The following is an 18,684-nucleotide window of genomic DNA, read 5'->3' as shown; positions in this document are numbered from 1 at the left end:
TATATTATTTTGGAATGAATGTGTGTGTATATATATATATATGTCTGTCTTCCGCTGTATATATATATATACACACACATGTATATATATATATATGTCTGTCTTCCGTGTATATATATATATACACACACACACAAATAAATGCATATATGGATAATATTCACTTTTTTATATGGGAGATTTTTAAAAATATAATTTACCTAGAGATCTCACCACAATATAGTAGTAATTCCAACGAGTTAACCTACCCAAAATTACGTGATTAGAACTTGGCAAAGCTGGAATTCAGCCCAGGGTTTTCATACTCCGTGATCTGTGTTTCCACCCTGCCCTACAGTCCAAACTGGCGCCGTTCCTAACATGTGTTGACACTTTCGTGCTTATCATCCTTAATAACTTACACAGTATCCTTTTTATATAATTAAGCTTAATTTACTCCCCCATTTATTCTGTCTTAAATCATTAGGCCATGCCTTGAAAAAAAAATGTTCAACTGTGTAATTAGCTGAATCAATGTTTATAAAAAGTAACAAAATTAATTGCTTCTATAAAGTTCTTCCTTCCAGGATAGACCCAAAGATCACAGTAATAGTAGATAATAAAACAGCAACAACCAAAAACCTCTGCTCACCTGATCAGCCCTCGGTACATAATATATTCACACCATCTGTCTTGATCTGTGCTGTCAATATCCTAAATAAAGAACAGAGGAGAGAACGTTTAAAGCATAAAAAACAATGCTCTATCCTGAATTGCCAAGAAAATGTGTGAACGACAGTAATAAATATGCATTTTGCGCACGCTGTTTTCTCTGCCTCACTCCTAATGATCCGTTAAGGTCCAGATTATTTATTCATTCTACAGATACTTCTGGAGCCCTCCTAGGTGCCCATCTAGGCCCTGTGCTGGATGCAGGGGTACAAAGCTGAAGGTGGGCTGCAGGGAGGGGCGGGCAGGCCAATCAGCAGCACAGTGGCTGGCTCCCTACAGCTCTCCAGGTCTTTCACTCCGAGCAGAAGTGACCGCATCCTCACCGGGCATGCTCTGCAGTACTCTGCACACACCAGCTATGCCCTTCAGTATAGTTGTTTCTAGGTTTCCACCCTCCCCTTCCCGAGCAGAGGCACTCTTAATCACGTTGGCTCCCTGGTACTTAGCATAAAGCCTGGCATTCGGCAGGAGCTCAATCTTAGTTTGTTAAATTGAATCATTGGAAATAAACACATTTGGGGAGTAATCATGAGTCTTTCTGATGTTGAAAGCTTAAGACCAGTGTTATTTTTCACCAGAGAAGCAGAACATAAACATATTCTTTTTCTGTAATGTGCTGGGAAAACTCTAAATATGGAGCTTTTATACTGAAGAAATTTCCATCTTCTTTTTAAAGAATCCTATAAATAAAAAATACACTGACTCTTGATCATTTCTTAATTTTACTATTAAAATTTAACTTAAAACAGGTTTTTAAATCATTAAAAGAAAACACTATTATCTATTTCTTAATTTTTTTCATAAGCTTAGTGGTGAACACATGGATGCTTGTTATCTTTACTATGACTTATATGTCACACTCACATACACACATGTGCATGCCTTGGCATACATGGAAAAATGATAATACATTTTTAAAATTAAATTTTAAAACGTTAATCATGAAAAAAGCAAATAAATTGAAAGAGTACTGTCTGGTTTGCCTTGGAAAGAAATAAAAATTTAGTCATTCAGTTGTATATACAGGGAATAATAAACTAGGAATATGTTTAACTGTCACGTTTTTATTAGATTTTTTAAAAGATGCTGTCAAATTTTAAGGCTGCAGAATTCAGATACTTATTTCTTAAAGAGAAAAATCTGTTCATCCAAGCATTTATGATTAAAACTCCTCTCTGCATTAATAAACTTCCTAATAGAAAAAGCTATATAGGAATCCACTGTCTTGACACAGCTTCTAACCATGATGGTGGTAACCAACAGAGGATTAAGTAAAAATCAAATAAAATTCCTCTTCCTTAACACCATCCACATCACACACGCACACACGCACACACGCACACGCGCACGCGCGCACACACACACACACACACACACACACACACACACACAGTGTAAGAATTCCTTCTCTTATTACGATGCATTTCTCCTTAGACTTGCCAAACACGGTCTTGTCTATTCGTCTGTACGTTATAGACCACGTACTTACACATTTATCTTACTAGATTTTATGCATACAGCCAGCTGCACATTGTACATACACATAGCTACCACTTACCGAGGGCCTCGTGCATACAAGATTGAGGCTCTACAGACATTGTCTTATATTTCATCCTCATAACCAGCCTGTGATACAACAGATATGACGATCACCACTTCACAGATGCGGCTGTCGAGGCCTGGAAAGTTTAAATAACTTGCCCCCAGGTCACACGGCTGGTGAATGCGGCACCGGCTGGGCTAGTGAGACCATGTGAAGAGAGAGGCCCTGCCAACAACCAGCCCCAAAGCCCCAGACATGGGAATGGGGCCGTCTTAGACCCCCACCAGCCACAGCCACCAGCTGACTCCACGACTGAACCCAGGCAAGAAGGGAAAACCACCACGCAGCCCACGGAATCAAAGGAATCTTAAACCGTTGCTCTAAACCGCTAAGGTTTGGGGTGGTTTGTTACACGGCGCTTCGTAACTGATACAGCCTCTGTGACTCCACACTGGCCAGGATTTCCTTCTACTCTTCTGACCGCTCCTTAATCTCTCTTCTGAGATAATTCCCCCTGTCTTCCCTCACCATCACCCCCACGACAGCCACATTAAATGCAGCTCTATCAGGGTTTTTTTCTGACCCTCTTTTTGCACTTCTCTAATTAGTAGCTGTGTCATCCACTCCCATGGTCCCCAAGATCACTTAGATGGTGGCATCAACTTAATCTCTATTTCTAGTCCTGATTGCCCTCCTCAGTTCTAGATCTGTATATCCAGCCGCCTGTTGGACATCTCCATCAATAGCCCACAGGCCTCAACTCAGCCTAGAGCTAAACTCATTGTCATCTTCACAAAACTCTTCTTCCTTCAGTGTTCTTTTAATAACATCACCATCACACACCCTCTGACTGAAGCCGAAATCAGGAGTCCATCTTGACTTCACTTCCTGCCTTATTCCACTGTCGCCAAGATTCACTCATCTCCCCAATATCTGATCGCCTTCCTCCCCAAGTTGTAGTGTCTTTAGCTGTGTGTATATCGAGATTTCATAGTGTACCTCCCAACCGTCTACATATCCAGGTGTGGCCATGTGACTAAATTCCAGTCAATGAAATGTGAATACACATGTTGGAGGTCAGTTTCCTGGCATTTGCCTTTAGAGATAACCTGCATATGTTCTTGGCCCCTTCTTCATCCCCTCCTCTGTCTTGCTAGCTACAACACAGACACTGCCATCGCGGACCACAAGGCAAACTTGGGAATGCAGGCTGCGTAAAGTGAAGCCACAGGACAGAAGGAGCACATGCCTGACACCATGGAGGACACCGGTACTGGAGCACCTGCCCAGACGTTTACATAAAGAAATACATTTCTCTCCTATCTAAGCCATAGTAGAAACCCTCATCGCACCATGCTCTTTCTCATCTGTCTTTCCAAGCACTTGGTAAAACGGGTAAGCCTTTTTCTCCGCGAATATCTCAAGACATGAAGTTGAAAACAAAAGGTAAAGGACCAAGAAATCTACATAAGGCTTAATGAAATATTACAATATTACAATATTTCTCATTATCAGTTAATGCAGTCAACATTCCAGTGCACATATGTCTCAAGGATTTGATTTGTGTGTCAGTTCCCCAGAGCATGATTGTATCTGGGTACACTGACGAACTGAGGTTTTGGACCCAAAGAGGTAAGGAGTAATTCCGTTAGTGAGGCCGTATATGGCTGGTCAGCTAACCTCTCTGTATATTTCATTCTATCTTTTACTCTTAACATAATAATTAAGTTGCATAAGATAGCAGATTATATTTCCTAAACGTGGCTACAACAACCCACTTTCCATATAGTATTCTTATAATGTGACTTTGATACTCCTCCCATGGAGAGATGGGATTTCTATTTCTCCCACTTGAATATGAGCAGGCTTCACACAATAGCAGAGGTCACACTATGTAACTCTCAAGGGTAGGTCATACAAGGCAATACAACTTTTTCCTGGTTCTCTTTGGGACACACTCTTGAGAACCCAGCCATTGGCAGGAAGGAAGCCCAAGTTAGCCCATGGAGAAAAAGCAGGACCCAGCACCCAAAGCCCCAACTGAGCTCCTGGTCAACAGGCAGGACCAGCTTGCCACCTGTGAAGCATCTGCCAAGTGGACCCTCCAGTCCCCGGTTGAGCCATGCAGCTGTGTGAAGCAGAGATGAGCTGTCCCCTCCCCGCCTGTCCAAATTGCAGATCCAGGAGCAACTGACGATTGCTGTGGTTTAAAGCCAGTATGTCTCTTGGTTTTCTAGACAGCAGTATATAATCAAAATACATATTAATTGTTGCACTGTTGTTGTTGTTTTTTAACATGAAGAAAAAACGTTTTATTTAAGAAATCAGAAATCCTATTAAGATTATGTTACCTTCACGCTGCCGTGTTCGATGAGCTGTACGTAATCTCTGGAGCCAGGCGCCGAAGTGAGGTAGCCCAGGAATACCACTTGATCGGAGCTCCTTTTCAGCAGTTTTGAAACAGCAATTGCCTGAAGTTTCCTGTCAAGGTCATCTCTGAAATGCAAAAATGTACTTCTTTATTGTATTTGCAAGACAATTTATAAAAAGTACTAGGTATGTAAGTTCCCAAGGAATATCTCATACAGTCCACAAATCCCGAGTAATTCCTGCTCGGATAAATGACTTAATGTGACGCAGGTGAACAAGACGGAGACACAGTGCTTCGGCGGGGCACGCTGACAGACTCTGGACTAAGAACATGATCTTTCCCCACGAGTCAGTTGAAGTCAAGTTGCTTTACGTATCTATTCAAAAACAGCATTTGCTCAGTTTTTTGTCAGAAGAAATTGCATCAGTAATCTAAGACCCGATCACCAGTATTACAGCTGAAGACTAGTTGGCAAAAAATAATAATAATAAAATAAAATTTAAAAGAGCCAGAAGTACTAGTAAGAGGGAAAACCCTAACGTTCACAGAGCACCCCAGGTTTATGTAACCTACTCAGTTACATCAACCGAACACTTTCTAAAAGCCTCCCTGGCTCTCCTGCTCAAATACTGGCTACACATGATGGTTTTATTAGACTAAGCACCACAGGTGTGTAACTGAGGTAATTAAGTAGGTACATCATGCCTTTGAGGGGATTACAGTCAGTCTGTTTGGGGAAAAACAGGGATATCATATTTGACATGATGCAGGCAGGAAAACTGAAAACGCTCTAGGTGTTTCAAACAGGCTGAATTTATTATAGGAAATTGGTTACCTAGGTGATGGGAAGCAAAACAGGAATCAGTGAGGCAACCAGAGTTTAGCAACAATGAGAAACCAGTACCATTTGTTGGACTAGAGGGACAACAAGAGGAGATGATGTGCTGAGAGTCTGCAAGCCAGCCCTAACTGGTGGGAGATGGAGCTGGGGGGAGGCTGCCCAGAAGTTGCTGGGGCCACCTAACGAGGAGTCAGAGCCACAGGAGAGACTCGGCTGTTGCCAGAGACAGCAGAGAAAGAAGCAAGAGAAAAAAGAGAGAGAGAATGAGAAACACTTTGTCTTCTCTCCTCCTCCTGTCCTCCAGCCTTGCACTAATGCCTTCCATGGGCTGAACCTATCCAGGAGCCAGGAAGCAACAGACTCTGAGAAATGTGGTTCCCTGCAATGTTTAGCCAAGAGGGAGACAAGCCAGGAATGGATCCAAGAGCAAATAGGCAATAGAACCCACATAGCTATTTATAGAGACAGGTAGCTAATAATGACTTAAGCAAAAACAAAACAAAACAAAACAACAACAACAAAACCCCCAAAATAAAAAATAAACAATGACAAAGGCAGATAGAGATGACCAAGAACTGAGAGGATAGGAGAAACTCACTGAGGTAGGATCTGAAGACAGAATTAAGCCTAGATAAGAATGTATAGACAGCTGAGTACTATTAAAAGATGTCGTAAGAAATAGAAGAGTGAAAAGAATGACCATTTGTCTAACATCTTTGATACTGAATATTCACAATAACTGAGATGCAGACATTAGCTCTATTTTTAAATGAGGCTAAGGACCATGCCTACAGTTGTTTTCTGACTTCCCTGTCCAGATCTGTTCTTAGCCCTTCTCTGTGCCCTGAGAGGCTTCCTCATGCAGATTTCATCTCCTGGGCTCCCTTTTCTTTCTTTTTTTAAAAAATTATTTAACATAATGTATTATTTGTTTCAGGGGTACAGGTCTGTGATTCATCAGTCTCACACAATACACAGCGCTCTTTTCTGCTGATATCCAGTTAGGTCTGGCCAATTGGAGGCACCAGCAGGAGATACAAAGGTGGGAGGAGAGAGAAGTTGGGGTGTTTCTTCCCCAGTAGCTGCATTCTTTATGCTTTGTGGCCCCTCTTCCCAACTACTGTAGGATCTCTTATCTGTGCTTGTGACACTTCTGACATCTTGGTGAGTAGTTCCTTAACTAGGTCTGCGGTGAATTCCGTTCCTTCAGATACACACAACTGGGATTCAGATCTGGTCAAGAGAATTCCAAAGTCACTGTACGACAGATAGTGTTCCCATGCAAATATATTCTAGCAATATATTATCAGGAAAAAATCTATGAATGTGGTTTCACATTTTCTCAGGAGATAAATTTCATCCATTGATAATAATAAAAATAAATAGTATATTGGGGCACCTGGCTGGCCCAGTTGGACGAGCATGTGACTCCTGGTCTCGGGGTCGGGAGTTTGAGCCCCATGTTGGGTATAGAGATTAAGTATTTTTTTAAAGGAAAAAAAAATAGTATATGTATGAGTATAAAGAAAGGAGAGGAAAGAAGGGAGGGGGAGGGAGTGAGAGAGAGAACACATGTCTCCTTACCTATTAGTATTTGATAAGCCTGATAACCCTGTAAGGTGGGCTGGAAAAAATAATTTTATCCAATTCAGAAACAAGAGGACTAGAACTCACTGAGGTTATCTTACAACAGAACCAAAATCATAACTACAGACTACAGGTTCTGCAGTCTTTCTTCTTTGTATATTTATGATGTAATAAGAAAAAAAAAGTGGTGATTAACTGGTGGCTCAGTTAATTACAGAAAATAACATAAACTTTAGTTACAGTGTATACCTAAACACTTCTAAGGAATGCTGCTATTTCCTATTTATTGGTTGTAAAGAGGTATTTGTGTAGTCAGTAATTTAAAAAATCGTTTTGAATCAGCTAATAGCATGCATAAGCATTCCATCAATCACTCCTAATAGGACTTCAGGTTTGTGGGCCATCATCACTAGAAAATGAAATCTCTAGGGGCGCCTGGGTGGCTCAGTCATTAAGCGTCTGCCTTCGGCTCAGGGCGTGATCCCGGCATTCTGGGATCGAGCCCCACATCAGGCTCCTCTGCTGGGAGCCTGCTTCTTCCTCTCCCACTCCCCCTGCTTGTGTTCCCTCTCTCACTGCCTGTCTCTCTCTGTCAAATATATAAATTAAATTAAATCTTTAAAAAAAATGAAATCTCTAAATATTTATTCACACTAGGAATTTTTTATCTAATATTGTAGAAAACAAAGACAAATGAAAACATGTAATGATGGCTTCTCAAATTATTCCAAGGATGAACGTCTTCACGTCACCTGCTGGGAGGTATTCTTGGACCGGTCTTCTAAAGCGCTGTGGCTCTACGGGCAAAGACGGCGCCTCGCTCTGTGCCTGAACACGAAAGATGCTTGATCTGTGTTTGATGAAGGAATTCTTTTTTTAAGCTACCCGACAGACCTTACATTTAGAGTGATCTGATTTGGTTTAATAATAATGGCCAGTATTAACTGAGCACTGACTTTATTCATGTACTTTGCAGGAGACAGTATCTCATTTAATTCGCACAAGAACCCTGTGAAATCAGTAGGATTACTGCCCCTGATTTACAAATGAGAAAACTGAGGCCCAAGGCAATTAAGTAACCTGGTGAAGGATACACCTTCAGTTAGGATTCAGACCAGACTGTCTGATTGCACGTTCTGGAATTCCCTGCTTTTAGCCACTCAAATACACTGCTTCCCTCCCTGGAGTTACAGCTCCTCGGTAAGTGTTAGCTAGCCTTGCTACTGCTGTTGTCACTGCATGGATGGATGGATGCATGTGTGCACGCACGTCTGTGTGCTTGTTTGCACGCATGCGTGCATAGTTGTGTGCGTGCATGTATTAAATCAAGCGAGTTAGTGAGAACACGTGAAAGGTGTGCTGTTGATTAGAGAGCTTTATTTAAAAAAAAATTTTTTTTTTAATTTATTTACTTGACAGAGAGAGACAGCCAGTGAGAGAGGGAACACAAGCAGGGGGAGTGGGAGAGGAAGAAGCAGGCTCACAGTGGAGGAGCCCGATGTGGGGCTCGATCCCAGGACACTGGGATCACGCCCTGAGCCAAAGGCAGACCCTTAACGACTGAGCCACCCAGGCACCCCTGATTAGAGAGCTTTAAATGGGTGGTTGATAGAAAAGGTAATCCTTCCCTCCTCTTTTCCAAGCACATTCTGAGGGCTGTCCTTAGTCTTCTCTTTTAAGTCTATTCTTTACATTTTGGAGGTTGGAAGGAACTGAAGGGCACAGGGTGGGGGGTGGGGGCAAAGAAAAAAACGGGAAGGGGTATATTCAGCCATTTCTTAGGTTAAGACCTTGCAACTTTAAACACAAAAGTGCCTATTTTTTAAAAGCCAAACCCAATGCAATGTAAGGTCAGTGGAATTGTTTCTGAATGCCTGTACTTGCTACATGAAAATTATTGCAAGAAACAGAGGCATTTCTTCAAGCAGCTTTTAAAAGAGATATGGACCGTCAGTATCATCTGTCCTCTAAACACCTTTCTTACTTCTAAAGGGACAAGCAAGGGTCCGGGAAGCGGATGGTTCACATCTGAATGGTTTGTTTATGTTACTGAGCTCTGACTTAGCTCAGAAGATACTCAAGTATGGCCCCACGGATCCACATCACACTGTGAGAGAACCAGAACAAGCACAGCAGACACCTTCGTTTTGTTTAGGCGAGACTGACAGTGCAGCAGTGTTGTTCCAATGTTCTGTACGTCACTTTAAAGCTCCGTGGCCCCTTGTCAGTCATGTGGGCAGAACCTACATGCCCTGTTTCATAGCACTTTATGTTAATATTTTCAATTGTTATTACAGAATGTTTAGCATGGCAGAGTATAAGTTATACACTTTTATCTTCTATGATATATGGTTGGCATTATTCATGATTTACTCAGTACTAAGTCACTGGTTGTAAATGTTATCCTTTGGGGATAAAACTCATTCCCCATTCCTCATGTCCCCTTATAGGAGGACTTGTTTAGAAAACCATGTCTGGCCTCGCTCTCTCACCTTTTACTTTTGGGGAGGACTTTTCTAACTACTTGAGTTTGGCAGAATGAACTGGGCATGCTTGTCTCAATTCCTTCCTCTCTCTTCTCCTTGGAACCTGCCAGCTTGCAGACAGGGTGTTTTTGGCACGTTCTCTCTACCTAGGGGAGAGTTTGACGGGGAAAACTCTGCCCTTGCTGGTAGGTGTGCTGCTTTGGGGGAGTACGTTTCCTGTGTTGTTGGGGGGATGTGTCAGCAGGCCCATGTGGACACACTTAAGCCTTGTCGCCCACATAGGTTTATCAGAAATAAGAGATACTTTGATCAGAAATGAGAGATACTCTGATCTCCCTGCCAGATTGCCCTGCCTGCCCATCAGTGGACTGTGAAAACACAAGGGCAAAGGGAATTGTCATTTAGTACCCTCAAATCCCAACAGTAATAATCCTGTAGGAAAAGGAAATTTCCTTTTTCTGTAGTCTGATTTAGCACGTGATCCCAAGTATGAGCCGGCTCTGAGTTGGGTCTGCCTAATGCCTCACCACGTGACCCCATCTGACAAGTCATCTAACCTCTCTCAGTCCACAGTCTTCATCTGTAAAGTGGGGCTATAATGGCCCTAATTGTATAGAGTATTGCACTTAGCACACCACTGCTGGCTCACACGGCATCACACGGCTGCTGCCCTGTACCATCACTAAGGACGGCCTGCATCTCGAAGGTCTCTATGCCCCATTCTTAAAACCAGCTGCATAAGGAAGAATACTTTGGGAGCAAAAAGAAGAAGAAAGGTCAGTGCATGGAAATCAAAGTGATGTATTAATCCTATCTCTTGGCATTTGGGTACTATTAGAAAGACCAAAGAAACCCACTCATGATTCCCAAAGTGTGTCACCACAAAATCCACCAGTTTGTCCGAGATGTTAACGGTCAGTGTGATGGCTGGTGCGATCTCGCCCTCTGGTGACGGAAGAAGGTGATGCTCTGATTTCACAATTGGGTATCGTGACAAAACCATAATCCTGCATTGGAATGAAAAGAAACAGTGCATCACCGTTGGTCTCACCATATCGTGGAGACAGGACTAAGCACAGGTGTTAAAAAGGGACCTGTCGCACTTCAGGCAAACCACTGAGGGCCGTTCAGAGCACTAACGCGTAGTCGGCTTGACAGGGCCATAAATCTCTGCTATTTAGCGCGTCTCGCTGTGTCACTAAGCACAGCGCCATCAACTCTGTTTTAATAGATGCTATGGAGATACAAAAAGGGCAGAATTAGTAATACACAAATCCATTCTCCTTGCATTGTTACTGTGGCAACATATTTGCATAAACAATTCTAATATCAATCAGCACATTTGGGAATGTACAATCTTCCCAGCAAGGACACGGAGTAACAATTTACAAAATTAGAAATTACAAACTGTCCGATGAAGATATGAAAACATGCTCTACCCCACTCCAAGGCCAAGAACCACATATGACAAGAATGAGCGGAGCTCAGACCGCAGCCAGCTGTCTTCCCCGGCTGGGGGCACTGTCTCTCTCTGGCCGCTGATGGAGTCCCTCCAGCAGGAACATCTCTACAGTGATGCTACCTGAATCTACATACATGTCCCTTGTCCTGTCCCACTTGGCCCTCCAGGCTGCATGCAACTTTCTATGGGACATAACTGAACTAATCCAGAGGCATCTCAAATTTAGCACAGTCCAGCTGCTCTGGCTGGTCGGTCCCATCCATTAAACAGCACCATCTCTATCAGGTATTCAGGGAAAAAACGGCGATGATGCCCTTGTCCCTTCCCGGCGCCTGACACCTAAACCATCAGCAAGTCCTGTCAGCTCTATTCCAAAGTAGTTCCTGAACGTGCCCCCTTCTCTCCATGTCCACGGCTCCCACCATCATCTCTCACCTGTGCTAGTACGCCTACCTCATCACCTGTCTCCCTGCTCCTTCCCACTCTTGTCCCGAAGAAGCTGTTCTGGGAGCAGCCAGAATGATCTTTTTAAAATGTAAATCAGATCAGGGGCACCTGGATGGCTCAGCCATTAAGCGTCTGCCTTCGCTCAGGTCATGATCCCAGGGTCCTGGGATGGAGGCCCACATCAGGCTCCCTGCTCAGCGGGAAGCCTGCTTCTCCCTCTCACACTCCCCTTGCTTGTGTTCCCTCTCTCGCTGTCTCTGTCAAATAAGTAAATAAAATCTTTTTTTAAAAATGTAAATCAGATCAGAAAGCTCCCATCTGAAAACAGCCAATGTTTTCCCATCAAAACTGAATTACTCAGTCCTCAGCGTGGACTATATGGCTCTCTAAGATCAGGGGCCTGCCCTTGACCTCATTTCTTACCAGCTCCCCCTCAGTCCCCACAGTCAGGCTCACCAAGCCTGATCCTGCCTGAAGTCTTTACACCGGCAGTCCCCTCCTCTTCCCGAGGTTGGATCCTGGGTCCTTCTCATCATGAGGTCTTCACAGAGACCATTCTGACCATCCCCCTTGCTCCTCCTCCCCAGTCACTATCCTTTTCTACATAGCGCTTACCACCACCTCAAATTCTTATTTATCTCCATGTCTACATGTTTCTTTTCTCTTTCTTCACACTAGGACGTAAGCCCCATGCACACAGCATCAAGTCAGACATGCTTAGCATTGTAACCTCGGCTCCTGCAATGAACGGTTTATAATGCTGAAGAACTGAAAATATCCAGCAACGGGGACACCTTTCAAGCACTCATGGAACATGTATATCTTCCACACCTCCTCATCCCTCCAGGAAGCACCCCGGGACATACTCAGGACTAAGGTGTGACAACATCAACTTTCCCCTCAAAGCCCATGCTGCCTGGTCTTCGGGGCCACGTTCCCAAGGTACACTCACCCCCAAGTGTGATCCCTCGTGCTTGGGCCAAAGTCAGTATAGAAACCCAACTTCTCCCCTAACCACATGGTTAAGTCATTGTTCCCAATATAGGGCTTAGAGGCGTCACTCTCCAAAATCGTTATGAAATCTGCACCTATTCAGGGGGAAAAATGCACACAGTGAGTCATCACAGTTGTGGAAAAACAATTAGCAAAACTTTATTCTTAAACCCTTTGCCTTTCCTCATAAATAATAAAAAAAAACAAAGTAATTTCTAATGAGTCACTGAAGTGAAGCCGATCAAACCTGAGCTATAAAAGGAGTTTTCCCATGTTCAGAAGGTAATTAAAACATGGGACACCTTAAAGAAATGCAGGAAAGGATAAGAGCATAATCTCTAAATTTTCTAATATTTTTAACATCTTTCCCAAAATTTAAAATAAGCATAATGCCTTTCTCAAATACCCAACTGATGTTCAGAAATAATAGAGTGGTATGCAACAGCATTTTACTCCTGGGAAAACACCTCCATGGTATTGGCACAGAAGCGTCCTGGTTTTTTCAGACCCTGGCCAGTGGTACCTCCGAGGCCTATAATCAGGACGAAGGGCGTGGAAATTTCTCAGAGGCATTAGAATTGCACAGACCCCCAGCAATTTTCTCAGGAGACATGGTTATCATTAGGACTAACCAGAACAGTTTAGCCCTTTCTGCATTTTGCTCCATGCTCCACGAAGTTCATCTAAGAACCAAATACCGGCATCTTTGAAAGGATGCTTCATACAAAGATCAACACCCCAGGACACGGAAACTTAAAAACTGGCCCTTAGGCTCTTGAGAGCAACCTGCTTCACAAATGAGCATCACTCTGACCCATTCTGCCTTTAACCCAGCTGCTTTCTGATCCCCAACAGTGGGTCCCCACGCAGCAGAAGGCAGCAGCCGGAGTATCTCTAAGAGCAAAGGCATGACAAGAACTCCCTGCAGATGCTCAGTATGAGGCTTTGTTCAGAATTAACCGAATTAATTGCTCTTGAAGACAGATGTGGTGGTAGAAACTTAATCCTTCTGCAGCTGCCCACCAGAGTAAAGCCTTTTTAAGAGATTAGTTTATGACCCAGCAAAACCTCCTCCTGTTACTTACGATCTTGTTCAAAATAAAAATAACAATAGTAGTTTCTCAAAACCTGGAACTGATTCCAATAAAAGACTCACCTGTTTGATTGAGTACTTGAGCCGCTCTTTCTAGACTGGACCACCCTTCGTTGTCGTAGCCAAACCTGAAAGGCCAGATGGCAGCAGAGACGTCTGTGGCCGGTGCCTGAGGAGTAGTGTTAAGGATAATTTAGGATGACTATGAATGGTGGCAGTTTCTCCACCTTGCTACCAGAATTCATATTTCAGCAAAGGAATTTTCTTGGTGAATTTGCCCACATTTGATCCATAAAAATAAGGTACTCTTTGCTAGATGGTATTCTCATAATAAATCTTCTGTGAACTTCTAGCTTAAGCTTAGAAATTAGGAATATTTGGAAAGTGAGCATTTATAACAAGCATTATTCATAATAGCAAAAAATTAGAAGCAACCTGGCTGTTGTTTCAAGAGGAAAAATAGGAAAATGGATGAGTAAGTGGTGTCACGTACATAAAATGGAATACAACACAGCCCTAATAAATGAGCTGGGGCTGCATATTTCCATGCGGATCAGTCTTGTCAAGGTGATTTTAAATTAAAAAAGATGGGGCGCCTGGGTGGCTCAGTCGTTAAGCGTCTGCCTTCGGCTCAGGTCCTGATCCCAGGGTCCTGGGATCGAGCCCCGAGTCAGGGCTCCCTGCTCATCGGGAAGCCTGCTTCTGCCTCTCCGCCCCCCCTCCGCTTGTGTTCCTTCTCTCACTGTCTCTCTGTCAAATAAGTAAATTAAAAAAAAAATCTTTAAAAAATTAATTAAAAAAACAAGTTGCAAAATGTACATGTCAGGTGTCATTTAGGTAAAGTAAAAAACATGGAAAAACCAGTATCATCTGGGGTTATACTGTAGGCAGTAACAGAATAAAGAAATGTGTGAAAATGATAAACACCATATTCCAGATAGAGGCCACCCTTGCACAGGAGAGGAATGAGATCACAGGGGGATACGTAGAGTACTTCAATAGATCTATAAAGCAGTCTGCTGATTCTGACTGAGTTATACATGTTGTTACCCCCCTGCTGTCCTTGCAAGGCCAACGTTCAGGAGCACAGCCCCCTTGGAGAGTTCATCTTTTGGGTCCATGGGCTTAGTCAGAGAATCACTGCCCAACCCTAACCATCCATCTCAAATGAATACCTAACTGATCTATCACAGGGATTCTGAGAAAGAGTATGGCTAGATTAGAACAAATCGACCAGCACGACCGGAAAAGCAACTTAAAGTGGACCATACAAGTTCAGGTTGGGAGAAAGATAAGTAGCAACCTCTTTAGAATGGGGGGGGGGGGCACTAGGTAACATAAACAGCTCAGTGTGCTACCCAGCCCAGTAAGCTGGGCTTTTCATCCTTATACAGGAAAGATCATCCAGTTGAGTGAATGTCATATAAAGAGAATGGAACCATCAACAGGGATTTCAAGAGGCATGATATATTCATCAAGCTATCCCTTTTCACATAACTCTGTAATTATAATTAACTGGATTTCATCACTCCAAAACCTGTTATTCTCTCATTCTTCCCCTGTCAATAAACGCCACCACCCTCAATCCAGTTGCTCAAGCCAAAGTCATTCTTGATTCCTTCTTTCTCCCCATTCAGCAACATCAAATCCATTAGCATATCCTATCAACTCTACTTTCAGAATACCATTGACTCTGGAACAACATGGGAGTTAGGGGCGCTGTCCCCCTCACAGTTGGAAATCCACGTGTAACTTTTGACTCCCCAAAACCATAACTATGAATAGCCTACTGTTGACTGGAAGCCTTACCAATAACATAACAGGCGATTAGCACATAGTTTGTACATTCTATTATACACTGTATTCTTATACTAAAGTAAGCTAGAGAAAAGAAGATGTGATTAAGAACATCATAAGGAAGGGAAAACACATTCCCAGTCCTGTGCTCTAGTTGCTGAGACTGTAAGTTTACAACATCTGTTCACAGTATAAATCGTCTATCAGTACCTATATCAACATTGTCTTATACGTTACAAAACACTGTAGATGTTACATGTATTACTAACAGTAGACAACAAAAATGAAAAGATAATGTGAAAAAGAACTTCGTATTTACTTGCAGCTATAACAGTTCATGCACTGATAATGAAGCAGCAGCAATATGTCTGTTTTATGGTGACCTAGTGTAATCGATATGGCTGCTTCACGGCAGCCTAGCCTATACACTGATGAATGCATCGTTATCCAATTTTTATGGCATACAGTATTACAGTCATAATTGTAATGCAGTTTGGAAACACTGTTACATTTTTTTAAAAAGCACTTCCATGTAATGATAGACTGATACACAGTTTCTCCAATTATGAGAGAGAGAGAGAGAGACATACTATACAGTAAAAGAATTCTTTGAAAGCAGAGTTATAAAACAGCAGGAAAATGGAGATGTTATTAATTTTACATTAAATACACTCACGTGATGCCTACATAAGGCTAGGCTGTCCCCTCCAGAGCAGTCTTGCACTCCCTGTTCTGTGCGATGAATACGTAGGCGGCAAGGCCAATGATGACCCCGAACGTCTCCTACAGTTCTTGCCGTATAGGTATTCGATTTTCACACACACACACACACACACACACACACACACACACACACACACACAGACACACACACACACACACACCAGATAGACTGATTAAGTGTATGGCCTGATGATTATTTACAATTCATGGAGTGGAAGTGGACCATCATTAGGTCTTCATCCTCACTGTGCTCACGTTGAGAAGGCTGAGAAAGAGGAGGAAGGGAAGGGGTGGTCTTGCTGCCTCAGGGGTCCTAGAGGTAGAGGAGAAGGAAGGAGAGGCAGGCCCACTCAGTGTAACTTTCTGGAAATATATTGTCCTTATTGTCTTCCTTGCTTTTCCATTTCCCTAAAAATGTTTCTATATGGTCCAGTCCTTCTTCCACCATTTGCTTTAGGGTGAGTGCCCCTGTCCTGGAAGGGTCCGTGTCGTAAGAAAAGTCAGAAGCAGGCTCACAGAGTCAGACCCCTTCTGCCGGATTGTCTAATGTCGGTCTGTTTTCTGGGGCCGCTTCTTCTGCATCTTTCTCATCATCTGGCACTGGTGCAGAAGCCCTCCTCTCCATCAGGTTGTCTTCTGTCCATTCCTCTGGGGTGCTGTCTGTTAGCTCTTGAATTTCGCCAAGGTTCATATCTTAAAACCCTTCAGCCTCCACCATTTTTGCCACTATCCACAATCCCCGTCAGGACTCCCTTGACTGGCCCTGTCATAAACTCCGTGAAGTCACGCACAACATCTGGACACAGTTTTCTCCAGCAGGAGTGTACTGTCTTGAGCTTGATGGCTTTTGTGGCTTTCGCTAATAATCCTTTGGTGCTGTGATCCTTCCAGACTTTCATGATGTCCTGTCTGTCAGGGTTCTCCTCCATAGCATTGACAATTCCTTCACAGAGTGCTGTGTGGAATGGGCCTTAAAGGGCCATGACTCCCTGATCTAGAGGCTGAATCACAGACGTGTGTGGGGGCAAGCAGACCACGTCGGTGCCTTTGGTGTTGAATGCATGGGGTCCTGGGTGGCCGGGGCATTGTCTTATATCAAAAAAACCATAAAAGGCCGTCCTTACCGGCAAGGTACTTTCTGGCTTCAGGGACAAAGCATCGATAGAACCTATCCAGAAAAAAGGTTCCCATTGCCCAGGCCTCCTTGTTGTACAGTCAAAAGACTGGTAGCTGGTGTTTATCTTTCCCATCAAAGGCTCAGGGTTAAGCAGCTTTTAGGTAAAGAGAGTCCTCATCATAAGCCCAGCTGCGTTTGCACAAAACAGTGGATGGCACACCCCGCCCGTCTTAAATCCTCGTGCTGGCTTTCCATACTAATAGATACACTTCGTGCCATTTTTTTTCCCCACAATAGGGCACTTGCACCTGCACTAGAAACCTGTTCAGGCAGATATTCTTTCTCCTCAGTGATGTCCTTAATGGTGTCTGGGAACTCGTCTGCTGTCCCTTGGTGGGCAGAAGCTGCTTCTCCTGTTATCTTGACATTTTTTTAAGCCAAACCTTTCCAAAATTAAATTCTCCAGCTTTAGATCTTTCACCTTCCGTTTGCTTTGTTGTTATATAATGAGCTCACCTTTTCTCAAGTCGTATTAGTCTATAGGTGTGCCTTTCTGACAGCAATCCTGCACCCACACAAAAGTTGCATTTTCAATATGAGATAAAAAGGTATTTTGCAAAAAGTGTAAGGTTTTCATGCCTGCGGGTTTGGCTGCAGCAACAGCTTCACAAATTCCCTTTTCTTTTTTTACAGTGGTCCTTACGCTGGATTCATGTCTCTCAAGTGTTAGTGAATGCGGCTGCAGACCCCAGTCTATAGGATACCAGGCAATCAACTTTTTCTCGTCCTGACTGTTCTCTGCTTCTTGGGAGCCCTTCTAGCATCACTAGTGGTACTCTCTATGGGTCCTGTGGGGTTATTCAAGGTCTGTGGTTTACAGACAAAAACACATGAGAACCACAAGAGATCGCCTTTTTTTTTTTAAAGATTTTATTCATTTATTTATTTATTTGAGTGAGCAAGCGAGCGAGAGAGAGAGAACAAGGGGAGGAGCAGAGGGAGAGGGACAAGCGGACTCTACTCTGAGTCCAAGACAGGGCTCGATCGCACGACTCCGAGATCACGACCTGAGCTGAAATCTAGAGTGGGACGCTTGACTGCCTGAGCCACCCAGATGCCCCAAGAGATCACTTTTTACTGTAATAAGAAATTTACTAGAGACAAACTGCTTGCCTGGAGATTAGCACCACACAGCATTTTAAACTGATACAACACTCGAGCTCACTGTGATAGCAACAGGAGGTGGCTGCGAAATTATGACAGTAGCATGGTATGTACCACAGCTAATGTTATGCACTTATGACTTAATACGGCACCCTTACGTTTGTTTACATTTCTGTCCCCTACAAATGGTGCCGTGTACGATCTGGGTTTGTGTGCACAAGTTTTGATATATTTTAATTTTTTATAATAAATTTGTGTATACTCTATTACTAAATGACAAAAAGACTAGTATCAACATATAATTTATGCATTCATAACCAACCTTTTTCTGAAATTTTTCAGTATTCTA

At 43.1% G+C, this 18,684-nt stretch overlaps 1 protein-coding gene across 1 annotated transcript in view; it reads right to left on the bottom strand.

Moving 5' to 3' along the window:
• Nucleotides 1-18,684, bottom strand: part of CWH43 (cell wall biogenesis 43 C-terminal homolog) — a 57,850-nt gene that overhangs the window by 12,608 nt on the left and 26,558 nt on the right. Inside the window, exons 10-14 of the mRNA XM_026508869.4 lie at nucleotides 13,598-13,703; nucleotides 12,401-12,536; nucleotides 10,397-10,546; nucleotides 4,606-4,750; nucleotides 632-693 (exon numbers count right to left, since the gene is read on the bottom strand). Coding sequence (XP_026364654.4) covers nucleotides 632-693; nucleotides 4,606-4,750; nucleotides 10,397-10,546; nucleotides 12,401-12,536; nucleotides 13,598-13,703 — 599 coding nt within the window. The remainder of the gene's footprint in view (nucleotides 1-631; nucleotides 694-4,605; nucleotides 4,751-10,396; nucleotides 10,547-12,400; nucleotides 12,537-13,597; nucleotides 13,704-18,684) is intronic.

Source organism: Ursus arctos, unplaced genomic scaffold (assembly GCF_023065955.2).
Source record: "Ursus arctos isolate Adak ecotype North America unplaced genomic scaffold, UrsArc2.0 scaffold_9, whole genome shotgun sequence".
Lineage (NCBI taxonomy): Eukaryota > Metazoa > Chordata > Mammalia > Carnivora > Ursidae > Ursus > Ursus arctos.
The sequence above is the reverse complement of the archived record's forward strand: the minus strand, read 5'-3'. Positions and strand labels throughout refer to the sequence as shown.